The sequence below is a fragment of the Polyodon spathula genome, chromosome 3 (genome assembly GCF_017654505.1).
Source record: "Polyodon spathula isolate WHYD16114869_AA chromosome 3, ASM1765450v1, whole genome shotgun sequence".
In the NCBI taxonomy this organism is placed as follows: Eukaryota; Metazoa; Chordata; class Actinopteri; order Acipenseriformes; family Polyodontidae; genus Polyodon; species Polyodon spathula.
The window spans coordinates 45498551-45520672 of record NC_054536.1 but is presented as its reverse complement, the minus strand read 5'-3'; the positions used below and the strand labels follow the sequence as shown (position 1 = coordinate 45520672).

The window sequence follows — 22122 nt, the reverse complement described above, 5'->3', positions numbered from 1 at the left end:
AGGCAGCTTTGTCTGGCAGGACTTGCAGGGGTTGAAAGCCCAACATCTTAGTCAAGCGTGGCACGGCAAACATTGACCGAGGCGTTGAGCGTCGAAGTGCCGAGCGTCTAGCGTTGAAGCGCTGGGCGTCGAGCGGCAGTGCGCTGATATGTCGAGCGTGTAGCGTCGAGCGTGTGGCATCAAAGCGTCGAGCGTGAAGCGACGTAGCGTCGACGCGCCGAGCGTATAGTGTCGAGCACGTGGCGTCGAAGCGTCAAGCGCGTAGCGTCAAGGCGCTGAGCGTCAAGGCGCTGAGCATAGAGCGTCGCGCATCGAAGCGCCGAGCGTAGAGCGTTGAAGCGCCGAGCGTGTGGTGTCGAGCACGTGGTGTAGAAGCGCCAAGCGTTGAGCACGTGGCGTCGAGCGGCGAAGCGCCTACGTTTAGCTTCGAGGCGCCTAGCGTGTAGCTTCAAGGCGCCGAGCATCGAGCACGTGGCATCGAAGCGTCAATCGTCGAAGCACCTAGTGTATAGCTTCGAGGCACCGAGCATCGAGCACGTGGCATCGAAGCGTCAAGCATCGAAGCGCCGAGCGTATAGCTTCGAGGCGCCGAGCGTCGAGCACGTGGCATCGAAGCGTCAAGCGTCGAAGCGCTGAGCGTGTAGCTTCGAGGCGCCGAGCATCGAGCACCTGGCGTCGAAACGCCGAGCACGTGGCGTCAAAGCGCCGAGCGTCGAGGTGCATGCGTCGAGCGTCAAAGCGTCAAGCGTCGAGCAGCGACGCACCTGGCGTCGAGCACCGAGTCCGAAGCGCGGAAGCGCTGCACTGAGCGCCGAATCGCTGTCACCTCGCAGAGCGAGTACCGAGCGTCGAGACTCTAGCACAAGATGCCTAAGCGTCAGCTGACCTGCAGAGCGGAGACGCTGGTGCTGGTACAGTGTCTTATTTGGTGTTAATACTTACCTTGGTGCTAAGGGAGTATGTGCTTGGTGGTCGTCTTCTTATGGTGAAAAAGGGATTTTTTTATTTTTTTGGGACGCTGCAGCAAGTGCTTGTTGTACTGTGAGAGATACACACAATAAATTTAGAATTACCTAATAAAGAGAAGACGGAGACCACGAGGTTAAACAAAAACGCAATGCTGAAGCAAAGCGTGAAAGGATATATAAAGTCATATATAAAATATATATACACAATTATATAACCCAATAACCAATAATAAATGTAACTGAAATAAACTCGGAAAAGGGGCCAAAACCAACTTCTCAAGCCTAAGCTTAGTGAGTACAGACAGTACCTACCTACTGCTACCGATGCTGAAGACAAAAGAGGAAGAGAGTGTCTGCGCGCTGTGTATAGTAAGCTCCCAGGGAACGGGCTAACACGGCAGCTCGCGCAGAGGCCTATCGGCAGCTTTGCTATAAAGCTCATCCAATCCCTTGAGAGAACTCATCTTACAACCCCTGGTCAAAGATGTGCTTGGTACGATGCTACAATGTTATGCACATGTCAGTTGGGACAAGATCAGAAAGATGTTCCATCCCTGCTGAAGGATGTGCTTGATGGGGCTTTAAAGTCACACAATTTGATAAGTGAAATCGGTTTGTGTTTTATTTTTAAAAAACCTGTAGTAATATGCAGTGTGTAAAGGGAAATAAGTTATTCATCTGAATATCATGTTGTCATATTTTAAAAAAGATAATTCTGAATTGCAACCTAAAAAAAAAGGAAACAATAAACAGGAAAACATGTGGGCTTAAATAGTACGTGATGTCCCTATTAAGCCCAGTCCAGGTTTAGCTCATATTTTGAAAGTTATTTTTTTGTCAAAAATAATATTAGTTTATATAAATTCATGAAACAGCAAATGCAGGATTAATCTTTCATTTACACCACTCTTATCTGGCAGAAAACCTGAGGGTTCAAACTAGATTTGGTGGGCTTAAAAGGTACATTTAACAATATAAGTGACATATATATATTATAGACACACACACACACACACACACACACACACACACACACAGTGCATATGGTTGTCCTGCCTGGGGAGCTTTGCAGAGCACTGGTCACACTGGTGGAAACCAGCGGAGGACCCAGTGGAGCGCACTGACACGGCGCGGGACGTCGGTGCGGACTGATCTTAACTGGCACCGATCGGGGTCGATGCTCAGAGAGCGCGGACGAGGCTGGGTTGGTAATTGGTGGGCACGGCGCGGGACCCAGTCGAGTCTCTCGCACCGATCGGGGTCGATGCTCAACCAGAACGGACGGCACATAGTGGGTTGGTAATTGTGCTCTTTCGTATCAGCTTCTGCACAGAGAAAGCGAGGTCGGTGCCGAGTCATCCTACAGCACCACAATGACGTGTTCCACCATTTTTCTCTGGATGCACAAGGTAGTAAAACGAATTACAGTTTTGCTAATCTCAAAAGAGGTGGAGGGAGCTTCGAACTGCAATACACACAAGTGACGAACTAACTGTCCGCTGGTTCTAATTCACATTATATACCGCTATTTTTATTATATTATAATATTATTATTATTATTTATCACAAAGCGAATATATATCTAGATATATATATATATTATATATATATATAGATATATCTTATATATATATATATATATATATATATATATATATATATATATATATATATATATATATATATATATATATATATATATATATATATATATACACATACATTGTATAGGCAATAAATAATTATATAAAAACCATCCTTTAATAGTGACACCTTCGTATATATCTGCAATGAGTTATCCCTGTGAAAATCGCGATTTCATGGGGGACACGCGCGGAAATTGTGAAATTAGCACACTTACAGCGCTTTTTTTATAATATTAAAAAAAAAAAAAAAAAAAAAAAAATCATTATTATTTATACTTCATACCAAAAAAATCACATTAACGAAACTGTACAGCTCTGCTGTGTGCCCGCATGTACTGGTCACCGTGCACACAGTGCTGTGCAGTGATTGTCATGTGACTGTGCAATCCAAGCAGGCATTTAAAGTACTACACACTGTAAATAAGAAAATGGATGTCTCTAAAAAGGCTACAAATGTGTCTGCAGCAGATCAATTAAAGCAGGATCCAGCAGGAGTTTACACAGCGATGGAGGTAAGCTCTTCTGTAGGTCCTGCGACGTTACTGCAGATCACTACCGAAACTCATCTGTTGACAACAAGTATTCACCAAAAGAGAAAGGCGGAAATCCAGAGCAGTACTGCTTTACTTGCAAAGAAACAAAAAACGGGGACTTCCATATTCTAAAAGTCCACTTATTAAATTTGGACCTGACAGAGGCGTTTGTTTGCACAAATATCCCTTTTGATGGAGCGACTCCTTCATCAGCCCAGCTGAGACTTGAATACTTATCTAAAGTTGCCGAGTATCACAAGCAGTTGATTATGGAATTGGTAAAACAGTCTGGTTGCTTGTGTGGTGTTCTTGCAAGTCTGCCAACAGTGAGAGTTGTGTTTTTGGGAGGCTTGCATAGAATAATGTTGTATTGGTAAAGTGTCGATCTTTTTGTATACATATTAGTGTTTATTTTTTTTTTTTTAATTATGAAGGCTCAAAGTAAGTAGAAGGCATAACTCAAATCCAAGCTGGCCACCGAGCAAAAGTAGTATCTTAATTTGCTGCGTTAAAACTAATGTTTTTATGATTATAACTAATGTTTACATGATTAAAAGTAATGTTTCAGATATGTTTAAGTTAGTTAAAAAACAAAATATAATAATCTATTTTGGATTTTGTTTGTTGAAATATTAAAATTTGTTCGATCACCCTACTAATAGTTGAAAGAACAGTGTTAAAAACATTTAAAAAAACAACAAAAACAAAACACGTAACATCTGCTCTGTACTACACTATTTATAACGCTTCATGTAACAGAATGTAACACAATGGACCGGGAGGTATGCACCGTATTTAATATGATATTACTTAACGTAAACATTTATTTATATTTTATAGTTGTCTAATGAGGACAAGTTATTGATTCATTATAATCTGTCGCTGTTTTTAAATGATGCATAAGTTGGGCTTTATGCATATTGATATTTCTAATTAAAGTTCGGGAGGAGGGTCAGACACCAATCTCTGCGTCACCAAATTGAATCATTCAATTTGCACATTAGCTAATTAAGATTGTTAGCACTCAGTGTTGGGGAGTAGCGAGCTAATAGTAGCGACGATACTGTAGCGATCTACTTTTTTGTGTAGCTTTGCAGTAGCGAGTTACTTTTATTTTACATTAACTTTTACAGTAGCGAGCTATTGTTTCCTGCAAAATGTAATTGCCGCTACCGCTACTTAAGCCGCTACTTTCTCTTCTTTTTTTCAGCAGAAACATAAATAAACTGATTCGATAACTCTGTTGCCCCCGAATGTGTTAATTACTGAGCACTGTGGACAACTATCATACTTCCTTGTTTGTGTGTTCTCTGTATAGTTTGGTAGGCTGGGCTATCAACATGGCTAGGGGTTTGTCTCGGAAAATGTGAACATAAATCACGGAGCAGTCACGGTCAATGCATTCAAAATGACAGAGAAAATGACAGAGGGAAATAAAGTCATGAGGATACAAAAATTAAATAAAATAACTTTTTAATAAAAGCATATTGCGGCGTTGGTGCGCAGAGGTTCAGCAAAGAAGCACGAAACAAGCAAATGAAATTTCAATGTGTTGCTTTTTTATTTGCTCTGCAACGGTGACTACTAACAGTAACATTTATAAGTGATGAGCTAATCAGAGAATAAAGACGCAAACAGGGGAAAGGGTAAGAGATGGCAAGCGTAACACTGGGGGCGAGAAATACACACGAGGATCACACAAAGAGGGTGTGGGGCAGACAAGAGACATGTACATTAAATTAATTGCAACTGTACAACAATTAAAACACAAGTGGAACAATCATTTCAATTAAAAAGAGAAAACTCTTCATTGCATGCCCCTCAGCGAATGCTGGCAGTTACTATAGCACACACACACACTGAATTTATGAACTGTTAACATAACTTTCAAGAAGTATTTAATCGAACAGCTTAGTTTGACTCAGATTTTTTTTTTTTCTCCAAAAAAAAAAAAAAAACAGGACATCACAGTATGAAGATGGAGCTAGTTTAAATATGTAATTATTTATTTGAATTAATAACGCTGCTCAGTGTCTCTGCTGTCTCCGTTGTGAAAAAGTGCACATTTTCTAGAAGGCTTGGAGAACAATTCTTGTTATTGTTTTATCTGATGATATGCCAAATGCAACGAGAACAGTATCGAGTTAAACTTGAAATTGAGGATTACATGAGATGATCTTTACTTTCTAGAAATAATAATCACTGTTTTATTTATATATATATATATATATATATATATATATATATATATATATATATATATATATATATATATATATATATATGCCATAATTCCTCTCAGTTGCGTTTCGATTTAATCGTAAATGCACACATCATGGTCAATTTCTGGATTATTCCGTTTTGTCGTATGATGATCTGTTTGCAGTTTTCCCGGAGCCGAGATCCACTTAACCAGTCAGCCCTTCCCAGGCCAACTCCACGACAACTTCGGCGGTATTTACCACTCCGGACTTCTCCGCCCAGATGTCTGCTTCACCTGTCTGCCGTAGCTCCTGCCTGGCCACTCGTTCCTCCGCAACTCCTGACATCAGAGACTGGACGATCCCCAGGCTCTAGCATTATCTTCGTAGCAACAACATCACTTTTAAATCTACAGCACATAAGGGGAATTTGTTTACTTTATTTCTCTCCACTCTGCAGCATCATTCCCATCCAGGTGATATGACGTCAGTACAGATCGTTGCTTTACAGCTCGCTCCCAGTGTTGCCAAGTCTCACGAAAGAACAAGCCCAAGCCATGCCAGTATGGGTGTTTCTACAAATTCCAACCCGTTCCTCAAGAAACAAGCCCAATTGCGCTTATTAAGCGGACTTGAAACACCTCGCCCCGCAACGACTGCATCTCCACGAAGCGCGTCTACATCCAGAAAACTCTGAAGGCGGGACCTCACGCCTGTCAATCAGCAATTAGTGATCATTCTGGCTCCAACTATAACCTTTCAGGTTACCTTCCCTCATAGGGTTACCATTTTACTTATTCTCAAAAAGAGGACACTACCCAGGGGGGTTCCTGATGGGCGAGCGATTTTTATTTAAGGTTAACTTTGTGCAAAATGAACATGAAAAAACGAAATCTATACTAAATACTTTGAACATCTGAAAATGATTTAAAAAATAAGTATAATGGCCTGCATCAAACATATGCATAACTTTTTACAGTCAGTACTTTATTGATTGGCAGTCAAAAAAGTCTTTGCAAGATAACTGTCAAATCTGTGCACCAAACACCCGTTTCTTACTGTGCTTCTTTTTATGCCCATGCATATTTCTCTGCAGAGCATATCTTTCTCAGTAGTGGTTGAAGTAGCTCTGAAAGTCTTTCCAAGATGTGTGCCTGAAGTTGTTCTGTACGAGCAGGATCCCTTTGTCCACTGGGTTTGCATCAGTGAAAAAACTCTCTCTACATTTGCATTTTGAGAGTGAACAGCAAAGAACTATGCAATACAGTATGTAACAGTGCTGAATGATATTCAATGTTTCTATATTTGTTGACTATAAAAAAGAAAGGCTGTTTTATCCTGTTTCATTTTACTAAATTTTATATTGTACAGTTTATTTGTAGCAAAACTAAAGTATTGCAGAACACGTTATAACGCAATAAACCCGAAGAGGTATTTGCTTTTTTTTTTTGCTGATCACGAAGTACACACTTCCGTCAGTCTATGAATGAGCCGCTGTAGTTCATCCATTTAAATATGTTTGATCAGGCTCTGATCAGATTGTGATTCTGCTCTGAAGCAAGATTGTGTTAGTATCAGATTTTGGGCTGAAACTGAGCCAGAATCAACCCTGATTCTTTTAGTACAACCCAGTACGTCACAGGAGCAAGATCAAATCTGTGATCCAGTACAACCGGCCCCAGTGAACAATACAGCCGTCTGTGCAGGCGCGGTGCTGTCAGGTCTTTTCTCTGTGAAATGCTTTTCTTTCTGTTCCTCCTCACTGCGGGCCTCCAGCAGGCCCATGCAGTGACCTCCCTGCCCACTATGGGCGTCCAGCAAGCCCCCATGGTGGTCCCTTCTTCTCCAACTATAACCTTTCAGCTTTTCTCCTCTCACTGCAGGCATCCAGCAGGCCCCATAGTGGCCCCTTCTCTGAGATGCTTTTCTTCTTTGAGCTCATCAGCGGTTTATTCAAAACACTTACCATTTCCGAGTTCATTCTAGCTCTCGGCCAATTCAGGGACATCATATGCGAGATCTATCCCGACCGCCGGTGCGAGTTGGTTATTGTATGGCGATCATGTTAGACTTCTCAGTTAGATTTGGAGGTTCCCATTTCTTTGAATACTACAAAGTATTTTCTGCCAAAGCCGCTGCCCATCTTCAACAATGGAACCAGAGCATTTACTGGGGCGCACTGGACTAATACATATTCTCCTGTTTTTCACAGTATCTAGTATGCTTGGCAGGCGGTTCAACTGCTCACCCCACTGACCCTCCGCCCCATCCCCTCATGTACTTCCCTCGCAGTCCTCCTCATCTTTTCATCCCTCCAGATCAAAAGACGGTCAGGGCTGCAATACTGCATACTCTGGAGGCTGCCAGATTACAGTAATAACTTCAACGAAGAAACCTGTCCTATTCCGCCTGTAACTTCCTTCATTTCCGCTCACCATAACTCCACTACACCCAGCATTAATAGTTTTAATCCCTCTCGAAGATTTCTCCCTGCAGTGTGCAAAAATAGACCACACCATATTAATCAAAATTGCTGGGAAAGCCGATATATCAAACACATTTTTTAATTATGCCCATTGAGCCTGCTCTCAGGCACCTCTTCGGAGTACAGTGGCTTTTCGAATTTTATTTTTCTGTTCACCTGATGTTCGGCTGCAAAAGCAGCCCTTAGATATTCAATACCTTGTCAGAAGCGCTGTGCTGGATCCTCCTTAATAACTACTGCATTCCTTTTGTGCTGCATCTCCTGGATGACTTTCTTGATTTTTTTCCATGCTTTCCCTGCCCAGAAAATAACGATCCTCATATCATTATTTTCAAATCTCGGCATCCCCCTACATCAGAAAAGACCTTGTGTCCTCTCACTTCCATTGAGTTTCTAGGCTTCGCCCTGGATTCCCAATCTTTTTCAGCCTCGGGGAGCAACCGTATTGTTTCTATTTCCACTTTTCTGTCCGGTCACCCTCCTACAAACGCAATCTTCTGTCTCTGCTAGGCCATTTAAACTACACAATGAGGATAATTCCTCAGGAAAGAGCTATCTCCTACCATGTCTTGATCCCTTCTGTTGATTCCCTCAACGATGTCATACTCATGGATCCTTTTTGCCGCAAGGAACTCTGCCTGTGGGAGCTCCTACTGAAAGTCTGGAACGGCATTACTTTTACGTCGAGTGTCTCCTGCTGCACAAAGACATTCAACTGTTCACAGATGCAGCTCCCTCTCTCGGTTTTGGAGGATACTACAAGGGAAAATGGTTTTCTGCTCCATGGCCCGAAGAATTCATCATCATTCCTATTCCCGATCACTCCTCGTCAATGTACGGAATGTATCCAGTTGCTGTAGCCACATTCCTTTTGGGGGTCTTCCTGGGCCCAAAAAATCCATTCTTCTCCACTCAGATAATTCAGCTACAGTCCAAATTAACAAAGGTTGTTCATCCTTCCACCCTATAACGATTATTATTCAGAAGGATTATTTGGTTACCTGTTACTCATCAGTTAATTCTCAGAGTTCAACACATTCTCGACCACCTATAATCACAGATTCTCTTTACCTTTTCCAAATGCAGAGATTCAGAGCATTAGCTCCTGAAGACAACCTCTTGCCAACTCCGTTTCCTCCCTTTTCAGACCTGATATGTATGTGAGTCACCCGCTGCATTCCCTAATTCTGCAGGCTCAAGAAACAACTCTTCTCATCATCACTCCCCGCTCACTGCAAATATACTGGTCATCTTGGAATTGCATTCTGTTCCCTTCATTTTCAATGCCTGTAGTATCATCCTATATTATGTCCCTTAAGAGTGGAGCTATAAGAGTTTCCTCCATCAATATTTCAATTTCCGGGGTCCAATTTTTTTCCAAACTCATTTTCGGCATCCCAGCTCTACACTCGGCAACTCGCACATTTCTCTAATCCTGAAAGGGCTTCAACGACCAGGATCTCTTTCTCCCCCTGCTTGCTTACCTATCACCATCAACGTACTCTCTTGGTGCCTCTCGTCCGCTCCGGCTACTCCTCCCAGGTTTTAAATAAACCTTAAAGCTCTTTTCTCATAGCCTTCTTGGGTTCCTTAGGTGCTCCAGGGTCTACATCGCTCTCAAATTCAACCCCCAGATTCACCCCTGTATCTCCGACCTCTCAATTACCTCATCTGATACCTTTTCCTTCCTACTATAAAGAATTAAAACTGTCCAGGATGATTAGGAAACCCTTTCTATTTCGTTTATAAATAAAACCCCCATGTTAGCCCATATGACCCCTTTCTGTCTTATCCATCTCAATCTTTCTCAGGGCGCATCATCCTCAGACCCGCTGTTTATTAGTGAAAATGGAACAATCGTCGCCTGCCATTGGTTCTTCATTCACCTTCGCCAGATTCTTTCCAGGTCCAGGTTCACAGATGAGCAGTTCTCAATTCATTCCTTCAGAATCTAGCAGCTTCTTACGACAGAGTTCCAGGCTCCCTTATCAAATGGTTAGGTTGTTGGTTGTTCATTGCTTACCAAGTTTATATTAAACAAATATTATGGATCCTAAAAATGCTTTTACAAAAATGTACTCTTAAACGTTAGTAGCCTTCCCGGAGGAAGGGTAGTCGAATCAGCCATGGATTCCCAGAGGTTTATTTCCCAAAAATGGGAAAAAAGCAGGCTGATGATCATTTGTTAAAGGTTGGCTAAACCTTCAAGTTGGCTATATTTAATACTAATCGCAGCATTGAGACCAGCTTTTTCTTTTTGGGGGTCTCCGCCTCGTCCATTCGGCCAGGCAGCGAGCCCTCAAACCAAGTTAGGTTTGATGCCAAATAAAAACGTATATACAACATAATTCTCTGTAAAATTGCATACTCCACATTCTCCACAATAAATAGTTGTACTAACACATTTCTTGATTGGTGTTTGTCCCGAACTACTGAACTGTAATTGTGTTACACTTCCTGTTATAAAGAGGTACTTATTGAAACATTGCCAATTCAATTTTGGTGCTAAAAATAATGCTTACATAACAAGTGGCATGTTGATGTAGTGTAATCATTTATGTTTAGTATATGATGTGTATTCGATTATTAAAAGTTACAGAAATGCCCATCCTTAATGGTGACATATTTGCAGTTTAGAACACTTGTTAGGCAATGAGAATGCCCCCCTGCCAGCTAATAAATTATTGTTTCAGAGAAAGAGAATTATTCTTGGTAATAAATCTCCCTCCTGACCTGTGAGGGTGCTGTGTAAAGGGAACAGAGTGCCCTGGACTGGATGGCCTGATAATTCATTACCAGGGTTAGGTGGAAATCGGCCATTTAAAAAGGGGGCGGAGCTATGGTACACCAAGTCATGCACCTGTTAGGGAAACGATCTGGCAACCGCGGATTGGTGGAGAAATGGTTGCACTCGCTTACAAAGGGGACGTTACTGACGGTGTGTTCAGACTGGGTTTATTATGGTAAAACGTTGTTGAATGACGACATTAGTCATTAGCATGAAACAAAGTACCAAACCGGAGATTGCTGTCTGATCTTAAAATAAAGCAGCTGTTGTAGATTTGTTTTTTCTCTTTTTGCTTATATGTAACAATAATAACCTATAGCAACATCTGTGCATGTTTTTATCTTGGGACAGAATTACAACAGTGTGAACAAACAAAAACACACACACCCTGATTTTTTATTTAGGCTTCTTTGGTGGAAACCTCCCAGACTACCAGCGCTCTGAGGTCATGATGTTTATCATGGGGAAGGTCCCTGTTTTTGGATCACCTTGTCACACACTGGATACCTCCAATATTGGGTAAGTTGTAACAGCGATCCAGACATGGCAACATGAACGATCGAAGTTACCCAGTACTTTCTAGCAATACATTCTCTTAGATCTGCAGCTCCACATGCCTCTCTGGATTTCTTCATCCTCCACTGGGCACCCAGGGGACACGAGAAGAAAATATAGTTGACACAACAAGAAAATGCATTACAGTTACAGTTTACAAGTGCAAGTTAGCTGAAGTTTTTAAAGTAAGGGGCTTACAATAGGCATAAAAATTTCATGAGTCAAGGTACCAGACTTTTTGAGTATTTATTGTGCCTAGTCAGAACTCAAACATGTTAATTCATATACCTGCCAGTCTTATTGAGTGAGACTTAGTCGCTGCAAGATTGCCTATGTATATTTTTGTATATGTTGCATTATAATGAACTTTTATTGAAGAACAACAATGCTAATAAAACTTGATACATTTTCTTGCATTCTTGTTCTTGTGCTAGTATTACTTTTCCCATCACCTCTCTTTCATATTGGTGACCTTCACAGGAAGCCCAGATCATGTAACTAATATTGCACACCGGCTATTTTATAATACTGTTATTTCTATTACTAGGATCAGTTTCCCAAATATCCCAACAATGATCACAATCAATGAAAATACTGGTGCAACACAATAACACTAAATCATAGATCAAATTCCCATTCTTTATTATTTAGTATTTAAATAAAGCTAAAGCAAACCAACGCTTCAGCCAGATGGCATTTTTTGCAGGCTTTACTGAATAGACACAGCCATACCATTAAATTCATTATCACCTGACCTCAGTTAGACACAATCATTGACAATTAGCAATTCATATATAATATTTGTCATATTAGGTGCAAAAAATGTGCTTAAAATATAATACAAATAGTTGAAGACATGCATACTTATATTTATATACTTATGGGTGTATATTATTTAGAAATTCCAAAAGGTGCAGTCTCTTACTATAAAAAGAATATATCGTCAATATGTCTCATCCATAACAATACATGCTGCTGGTATAGTACTCGTATAGGTATTATACTCCTCCAACTTGCCCATAAATAAATTTGCATAAAAGGGAGCCATATTGCTTCCCATAGCAGTACCCTGTATCTGTAAATAATATTCTGATAGAAATAATTCTTATGAAGAACAAAGTAGGTAAGTTAAATAAGATAATCTACAGGTAACTCAATTTCGGCATTTCTAGATAGAAATAGTCTTAAGCTTTCTAAGCCCTCTGATGGAGGAATGCTCGTATGTAAACTATTCTCATCTATACATACCATTAAAGTTATAAGTACAGTTGACCTTATTTTCTTTTGTCAAAGTCAGTGGAATTTCTTAGATATGACTGCAACATTGTTACCAAAGGACATATATGAAAGTCAACAAATTGTAATATTTTTATAATCCTTATTAGTCATCTTTATGATAACTCTAATTGTGTGCATTGTGGCTGGGGATGTACTGCATGTCAGTAGTATGCCTGTTATTTTTCCCATACTTAAAAATACTTAATGTGTAAAATGCCAGTCAATGTTCTTATTGTCGTTGCTCCCTTTAGTGTTTCTAAAGCAAATTTTCATGTCAAGTGTTCAGCCTTGGGCCACCACTTTTGCACACTTGACACTGAATAGTCCCCATTCACACAAGTATATTTTATTACAATAATTACAATGTGAAATGAACAGTGTGTAATAAAATGTCTTATATTCTTAAAACCATTTACTCTTAATTGCTTTTATTTTTAGTGCAAGGAAGACAGCGCCTGAACAGCTTGATTTTTTATTAGCTCATAACTAATCACAAGTTGTTTCTTATTTGTTTTAGAGAGGTCATTTGTATTTCTTTTTTATTTCCAAACATGTCCTAATGAGGATCTGGAGTAAAACGTTGTATGTTAAAAAGCCTCAAGCTCCACTACGTATAATTCTAAAATAAAAGTAGTTTAATAAGACTTTTAAGCCTTTTTCATTAGGTCATTTGGCATATTATTCCAACTGAAAAAGAAGTCATGTTTTACACGATTGTGATTGTAGACGCCTCAAGTTAATCTGATCCACTGTTAACCCTTCCGCTGCCATGAACATTTGACCTGTTTGAGGTCTGACTGACATAACATAAATTTCGGCTTGTGTATCAGGAAATAAATCCAGAGAAATATACCATATTATACATTTCTAAACAGCTGAGAATCTGAAAATTATTAAGAGACTAACATTTTCACTCTGTGATGAAATATACCCTATGATTACCTAGTTTGAATATAAAAAAATACGTTTTAAAATGTACTCAGATTTATTTGTCTTTAGAAATGTCTCCATAAGTGTAATTTAGTGATCTCCTACCTAAAAACGGTAAACACAGGGAACTAGGATCGTAAAGAATTGTATAAATACTGTGTCTGGTTTTCATTTTACACCAAATTGTTTGATGGGTATGTAATGTGAAGAAGTTCACCATCAGATCGATTTGTCAACTCATCAGCATCTTCTGTAAAAAATAAATAAATAATTTTGGGTCAGTAAGCATTTTTGGTTATGCAAATCAATTTAGTACGCTCTCCAGTAATGCAGCACTTTAAAATCATGGTATATACATGGGACTTCTGATTTTCAGTTTTAACCGATAAAAAATTATTTAAAAAAAAAAAAAAAAAACCCTGATACAAAAATGAAAAATTGGTGTATAGCCAATAAAAACTGGAAACCACAAGAAAAACTGTGGAAATGATTAATCAATTCATGTTGACCACTCCTTTCCTATTAAAAAAATAAAGATTACAATCAGAAATTGTAAAGCTATCTGTATTGGCCTGGAATCTGTGAATATTTCACTACAGTTAATATTTTGTTAATTTATTTTTGAGTATATAAACATTTTGGACGATTAGTATGATTTCTGGAAAGCTTGTATTTTGTTATCACTGAATCGTCTGACAAAAGTTAAAATAAAATAAAACTCACTTGTCTAGCTTTCTGTCTATCTAACTTTACTTTTGTTTTGAAAGTATATAAAACCTTCCTTGTTTGGTTGTTGGAGCCTTTGGAGATGTCAGTCTTTTGGTAAGCAACCAATGGTTGTTTCAAAAGGCTTAAAATGGGCATCTAACGTCACCATTACATCATTGTTCATACATGAACGACTTCTAGCTACACCATAGCAGAGGGGTTAAGCTAATGTACTGTACAATATGTGTGTGTATGTGTGTGTGTGTGTATATATATATATATATATATATATATATATATATATATATATATATATATATATATATATATATATACACACACACAGCTCTGGAAAAAATTAAGAGACCACTGCAAAATTATCAGTTTCTCTGGTTTTACTATTTATAGGTATGTGTTTGGGTAAAATGAACATTTTTGTTTTATTCTATAAACTACTGACAACATTTCTCCCAAATTCCAAATAAAAATGTTGTCATTTAGAGCATTTATTTGCAGAAAATGACAACTGGTCAAAATAACAAAAAAGATGCAGTGTTGTCAGACCTCGAATAATGCAAAGAAATTAAGTTCAGATTCATTTTTAAACAACACAATATGAATGTTTTAAGAATTTTTTCCAGAGCTGTATATATTATTATTTTTTTTTTTTTCTGCAGGGATCTTGGAACCAAACGTATTCAGGTCATGCTGTTCCGCTCACTGATAATGGCAAGTACATACTATTTATATCATTTTGCTTCAGTGCTAGTAACAGTGTACAATCAAAGTCTTAAGGTTTGAGAGGTTGGATCCGATAGAACAACATTACACCAGTTTAAAAAAAAAAGTCTGCTGCCACATTGCTGCCTTGACGGTAATATGATTGGTGGTAGTTAAAGGGCCTCATCTTATTAGTATACAGTATGAATTAAAATCCACATTTTAAAGCTGTGCAGAGGCAGTCAACTTTTAGTTCTATTTTGCGCTTTTTGTGCTACATGAGTCCAATGAGTGACTTTTTATTTGCCGGATAAACACTGCATGTCATTGAAATTATTTCTCTAACCATATTATGCCAAATTTTTTTTTATCTCTGGGCATAACAATGATACAGACCACACATTTTGAGATAGTGTATTCCCATTTTGTACACAGCCATCAGCAATGCCTGTGTCACCTTTGATTTATTGTTGTCATTCAATAAAAATGAACCATTGTTGTGCCCACATTTGTATTCTAAGTGCCATATCACTGAAAGATTAACACTATGTGCTTCACTGTAAATTCATTTTGCAACAACCATTGCTAAAGGTTTTACATCTAATTTACACACACACACACACACACACACACACACACACACACACACACACATATATATATATATATATATATATATATATATATATATATATATATATATATATATATATAGTGCCTTGCAAAAGTAATCAGACCCCTGACCAATTCTCTCATATTACCGAATTACAAATGGTACATTGAAATTTTGTCCTGTTTGATATTTTATTTTGAATCAATTATTGTAGGGTGACATTGGTTTTATGTTGGGAAATATTTTTAAGAAAAATAAAAAACTGAAATATCTTGCTTGCATAAGTGTTCAACCCCTGTGCTGTGGAAGCTCCCAGTTTGCACCGATGAAAGAAATTGCCCTAACGAGGACACAATTACCTTACCATTGGCCTCCACCTGTGAACCATTACAGTTGCTCTCACATGTTCTGGATAAAAACCCAACTGTTGAAGAATCATTGGTAAGGCTGTGAACCTGAAGGAAAATGAAGACCAAAGACCATTCTACAGAAGTTAGAGATAAATTAATAGAAATGCGTAGATTAGGGAAAGGGTACAAAATAATATCCAAGCGTTTGGATATCCCAGTGAGCACAGTTGGATCAATAATCAGGAAGTGGAAGCTGCATCACACCACCCAGGCACTGCCAAGAAAAAGCCGTCCCTCTAAACTCAGCGCTCAAACAAGAAGGGGACTTGTGAGAGAAGCCACAGAGAGGCCAACAATCACTTTGAAGGAGCTACAGAGTTCAGTGGCTGGGAGTGGAGTAATGGTGCACCAGTCAACCAAATCAAGAGCTCTGCATAACACTGGCCTGCATGGGAGGGTGGCAAGAAAGAAGCCGTTACTCAAAAAGTACCATCTGAAAGCACGTCTGGAGTTTGCCAGAAAGCATGAGAGTGACCCAGCTGCGATGTGGGAAAAGGTTTTATGGTCAGATGAGACCAAGATAAAGCTTTTTGGCCAAAACTCAAAGCGCTATGTGTGGCGCAAACCTAACACTGCCCATGCCTCAAGACACACTATCCCTACAGTGAAGTACGGTGGTGGCAGCATCATGCTGTGAGGATGCTTCTCATCAGCAGGGACTGGGTATCTTGTTACAATTGAAGGAAGAATGGATGGAGCAAAATACAGGAAAATACTGCAAGAGAATCTGCTTCAGTCCGCTAAAAAACTGAAGCTTGGGAGGAAATTCACCTTTCAGCAGGTCAATGATCCCAAGCACAAGGCCAAAGCAACACTGGAGCGGCTCAAGAACAAAAAGGTGAATGTCCTACAGTGGCCCAGTCAAAGTCCTGATGTCAATCCCATTGAGAATCTGCGGCACTATTTGAAAATTTCGGTCCATAAGCATCGTCCAACCAACCTGAACAACCTGGAGCAAATCTGCCAAGAAGAATAGGCCAAAATCACTCCGACATTGTGTGCAAAGCTGGTACATACTTACCCCAAAAGACTTAAAGCTGTTATTGCAGCGAAAGGTGGCTTTACCAAATATTAATGTGTGGGGGTTGAATACTTATGCAAGCAAGATATTTCAGTTTTTTATTTTTCTTAAAAATATTCCCAACATAAAACCAATGTCACCTTACAATAACTGATTTTGAGTTTAAGTGTTTTAAAATAAAATATCGAACTGAACGAAGTTTCGGTGTACCATTTGTAATTCAATAATATGAGAGAACTGGTCAGGGGTCTGAATACTTTTGCAAGACACTGTATATACATATACATACACCATTCTATTAGTGAATTAATTCCCTTTACATCATGACCTCAGGATTTTTTTCTTCACCAAAACACCCCATTTCTATTTCCACTGTGCACAGTAGTATAGATACACCATTCCTCTGATGTTGTACTACTATACTGCAACTTGAAACCACACATTATTAGATGTACTTGCATCAAATATCTGAAACTAACCTCTTTTAAGAGTTATCAAGGAGATGGTTTTAGTGAGTAATCTTCCTTCCCATTACCGTAAATGTTGAAAAGTCTAATTTTAACTTTTCTTTGAAAGCAATCTAATGAACTGCAGACGCTTAGTGTGAAAGCTTAATAAATCTAAGCAGATACAGTGCCATTCTCCTTACTTTTAAGTACAAAATGGAAGTAAGAATTGTTATTACCAAGATCTAAAGTTTCTTTTGATTTTTATCCTCCTCTATTGAGATTAAACCCTAGGTGTAAGCTGTCTTCCCATCCTCAATCAAGGTAGCTTAAATTCTTAAAACCGCTTATAATGCAGGTATGTGCAACTTGGCACCCATGGGCTGCGTGTCCCCCAATCTAGTCTCAACCTGCAGCAACTTAGTAGTAAAAAAGAAAAAAAAAACTGTATGTAAACTAGAACATTTATTATCAAAATCCAAGAATTCAACTTCTTATGAGCAAGCTGTGTCATAAAGCAGTTTAAGAAGCTCAGAGGCAGTCCTTAGGTTAGGTCAGCTTCCTTAACCAAGTTCTATTAATACAAACAAGCATTGGTACTGATGACAAATACAAACGAGTAATACAAGTACAGAGAGACTGATGGCTTCTTTAACAGTCTGGAAAAGCAAGTTACAGTTGTTACCCTTTTCTACGATAAGACAGTATTTGAAAGTAATATTAGAATTGTGTCAACACTTTACATTAACAGTCTTTTGTGAGTGGTTCATACACTCTGTAAGCATATTTAGAAATAATAAAACTGAATTATGATATTGAAATATCTTTTGGCTACAACAGGTTACTTCAGGTTACAAGGCGAAAACAATAGCTGCGGCCCTTCCTGCCCCATTCCTTGAACCTTTGCTTGCCATTTCCCTGATGGAGGACAATGAACTTCGACAGTTAGTGCTGGAGATTCTTCACAATCTAATTGATCGTCATGACAACAGGGCAAAACTGAGGGGCATAAGGTAATGTTCCATGACTTTGTCTAAAGACACTTGTAGTTAGTTTTTAAAAATGTAATTTATATTAATGTGTACTTACTAAAACAAATGCTATTGGTTTATTGTGCACTCTTGTGTTTGTGGAATCTTTGTGTTTTCACTGTCACCGTGGAATCTCTGGATCTGCTCTTGTCAATGACCCCATTGACAAGAATGAGGGTTGATAGTAATATTAAAAATACATGTTATATCAAAGGGCATGGACATGTAATGCATAACCTTCTTTCCTGCAAGTTGTAGCATGGCATGCCTGTTTGACTCTTAGTGAAACTGTGGCAAGCTGGTGCCCCTTCAGCTAAAACTTCCTCAGGGGATTTCAACCGTGTGAGGCTATACTGTGCAAAGGAAGTGAATGGGAAGACAAACACAAGTATGGCACATACATCAGACTTACAGCCTTGGGCTTTACATGATTAAGAATGATTATAAATGAAGTCATACTAAGGACACTGTAACAGGGCCAGGAGCCCTGCACATAGAAAAGCAAACAGGGCAAAGCCCTGCCAATTTAAAATGTGTTTATTTTTAGAACAGGGTTTCTCCTCCACCTTGTGTGTTATTGTTTTGCACTGGTTCATTTTGTATTATGATTTTGTATAGGTATTTATTTAATTTAAAAAGACGGCGTGTGTGTGTGTGTGTGTGTGTGTGTGTGTGTGTGTGTGTGTGTGCGTGTGCATGTGTGTACATTCTGGCAGAGGTGAGGTTTGGCAACCATTCAAAAACTGGTGCAGAATGCAGCCAGGGGGTAATCGGCTAACTGATAGCTGGTTAATCCCCCGGCTGAGTATATAAAACCCTGCAGCTCGCTTATCATGGGTGAACGGAGTGAGAGAGAGGGAGAGTGAACGAGCGAGGGAGGAGAGAAAGAAAGAAAAACAAAAAAATGACTTACTGCGTTAATGCAGTCATTCAACCAGCCTGGCCAGTACCTTTATTTTTGTAATCCTTTTTGTTTGATTTGGTTGTTTATTAAAAACGGCACCAGCGCCATTTTGCCCTGCAATACCTGTCTGTGGTTTTGTTCCTGTGTCTGTTCTAACGTCACCCCTCGGCTGCCCTGTGACAGACACATTTTAAGGCCCTTGATCGTTACACATTTAATGTTTTGTCTTTTATCTAAAATATATCTTTAGAATGGATGCCTTTCCAATAGAATCTGCACCATGTGAAAATATACACACTGTCCATCTGTACAATGGTTTTCTTTCTGCAGAAGCCAGTTGCTGTTGTATTCTTTTTATTTCATTTATTTCCATTTTACAGGTTGTGCTTTTATAATTTTCAGACGCTTGATAGTAACAGCTATGTATAATGGCTGCAGAACCATTGTTATTTTGATTAAAATGTTGTGTGTCTGCCTCCCCGCCCCACCCCATTTGATTTAGGATCATCCCAGATGTTTCAGCCCTTAAAATAAAGAGAGAGAAGATTTCCAAACAAGATGTTAACTTCATAAAAAAGGTAAGCCAAATTATAAATACACATTTCCCTCAATCAAGTCTAGAGAAAAGTGCTGAAGTGGGGTATTCAGTGTGATGCCAGTGATGGTGGTCACCATGGCAGAACTAGGAGTTTTAATCTTGACATTTTCTATTGATCGATTAATTATCTGATCTACAGACGATTAATCAATTAATATGAAATCCTATTGAAAGACAATTACAAGTAATACAAACTATTAACAGAATGCTATTTACTGCATATGTTTAATAATGCCAGCTAATGTTTAATATACACCACTGATGAGCAAATGTTGCAAGTTGCAGTTTGTATAGTAAAATATTGGATATACCTTCGAGTTGCCCTTTTGCTAAAGCCTTTAGATGTACCAAAGATATTCTATATTACCAAGGTACTTAACTCTGCTGATTCCCTATGAGGACTTCTGTCACACTGCATGCAAAGTTACGGGATATAAAGAGAGCTTGGAGGAATTTCATCTCAATGGGTTTGGAATGACTACAAGGCCAGTTGGTAATCTTGGTATTATTTGTTTATTTAGCAGAGGCCTTTATCCAAGGTAACTTAGAGACTAGGGTGTGTGAACTATGCATCAGCTGCAGAGTCACTTGGAAAGTCTCACCTGAAAGACGGTAACTTCCTAGTCACTAGGTTTCTGTAACAACTTTTATTGGTCTCTTGCTCCCTCTGCCAGGTATTGACTGAGTTACATATAAACCCAGTCACAGAATGTCAACAGTGTTTGTAAACCTGTGAAAATTGCTCAGGGAGAATGAAGAATTATTATTTTTTTTAATAATATTGAATTCAGATCCCAATTTAAATTCAAATACATACAATTCTTCAACTGAATCAGATGTCAGTGAGTGTGTCAGTGAAGACATAAGTGAAGAATATATGTCAGCGAAGAGGTGGTGCCAAGCTCTGTGCGTTGCTCCATGCTTCAAGAAGTGTCATACGCTGAAGCATTAGACACTCTCCCTCCATCCACCCCAACAACCTGTTTACAAGGATATGATTTATCCATCTCTCTCTCTGTCTCTCTCTCTCTCTCTCTCTCTCTCTCTCTCTCTCTCTCTCTCTCTCTCTCTCTCTCTCGTAAAACTTCAATTAAACTCCTCCGCCATTTATTTACAATATTTACTGGCCGATCCGACGCATAACTGGAGACCGGCGATTATTTGAGGCTGGCGTTTTATATTAGATCACTAGCTTCACATGTTTCATGCTGTCATTGAATAGCCGCTAGCACACGATCTTGTAGCAACATTGTAACTCAATTTAAACATTCCGGCAACTTTGTTAAAAGGTTGTGTGTCAGTGGGAACTAAGTAACATAGTAACACAGTTACATTGTATTGTATGCTTGGGATCATTGACCTGCTGAAAGGTGAATTTCCTCCCAAGCTTCAGTTTTTTAGCAGACTGAAGCAGAATCTCTTGCAGTATTTTCCTGTATTTTGCTCCATCCATTCTTCCTTCAATTGTAACAAGATACCCAGTCCCTGCTGATGAGAAGCATCCTCACAGCATGATGCTGCCACCACCGTACTTCACTGTAGGGATAGTGTGTCTTGAGGCATGGGCAGTGTTAGGTTTGCGCCACACATAGCGCTTTGAGTTTTGGCCAAAAAGCTCTATCTTGGTCTCATCTGACCACAAAACCTTTTCCCACATCGCAGCTGGGTCACTCTCATGCTTTCTGGCAAACTCCAGACGTGCTTTCCTATGGTACTTTTTGAGTAACGGCTTCTTTCTTGCCACCTTCCCATACAGGCCAGTGTTATTCAGAGCTCTTGATTTGGTTGACTGGTGCACCATTACTCCATTCCCAGCCACTGAACTCTGTAGCTCTTCAAAGTGATTGTTGGCCTCTCTGTGGCTTCTCTCACAAGTCTCCTTCTTGTTTGAGCGCTGAGTTTTGAGGGACGGCCTTTTCTTGGCAGTGCCTGGGTGGTGTGATGCAGCTTCCACTTCCTGATTATTGATCCAATTGTGCTCACTAGGTTATCCAAACACTTGGGTATTATTTTGTACCCTTTCCCTAATCTATGCATTCGTATTACTTTATCTCTAACTTCTGTAGAATGCTCTTCAGTCTTCATTTTCCTTCAGATTCACAGCCTTACCAATGATCCTTCAACAGTGGGGTTTTTATCCAAAAAATTTGACAGCAACTTTAGTGGTTCACAGGTGGAGGCCAGTGGTAAGGTAATTGTGTCCTCGTTAGGGCAATTTCTTTCATCGGTGCAAACTGGGAGCTTCCACAGCACAGGGGTTGAATACTTATGCAAGCAAAATATTTCA

At 39.3% G+C, this 22122-nt stretch overlaps 1 protein-coding gene across 4 annotated transcripts in view; it reads left to right on the top strand.

The window, feature by feature from the left end:
* The window catches only part of efr3a (EFR3 homolog A (S. cerevisiae)), a 273730-nt gene that overhangs the window by 198366 nt on the left and 53242 nt on the right, over window positions 1–22122 (top strand). For all 4 annotated transcript variants that reach the window (XM_041245312.1, XM_041245313.1, XM_041245314.1 and 1 more), the window contains 4 exons: window positions 11026–11140; window positions 14770–14821; window positions 18143–18315; window positions 19740–19815. In XM_041245312.1, coding sequence (XP_041101246.1) covers window positions 11026–11140; window positions 14770–14821; window positions 18143–18315; window positions 19740–19815 — 416 coding nt within the window. The remainder of the gene's footprint in view (window positions 1–11025; window positions 11141–14769; window positions 14822–18142; window positions 18316–19739; window positions 19816–22122) is intronic.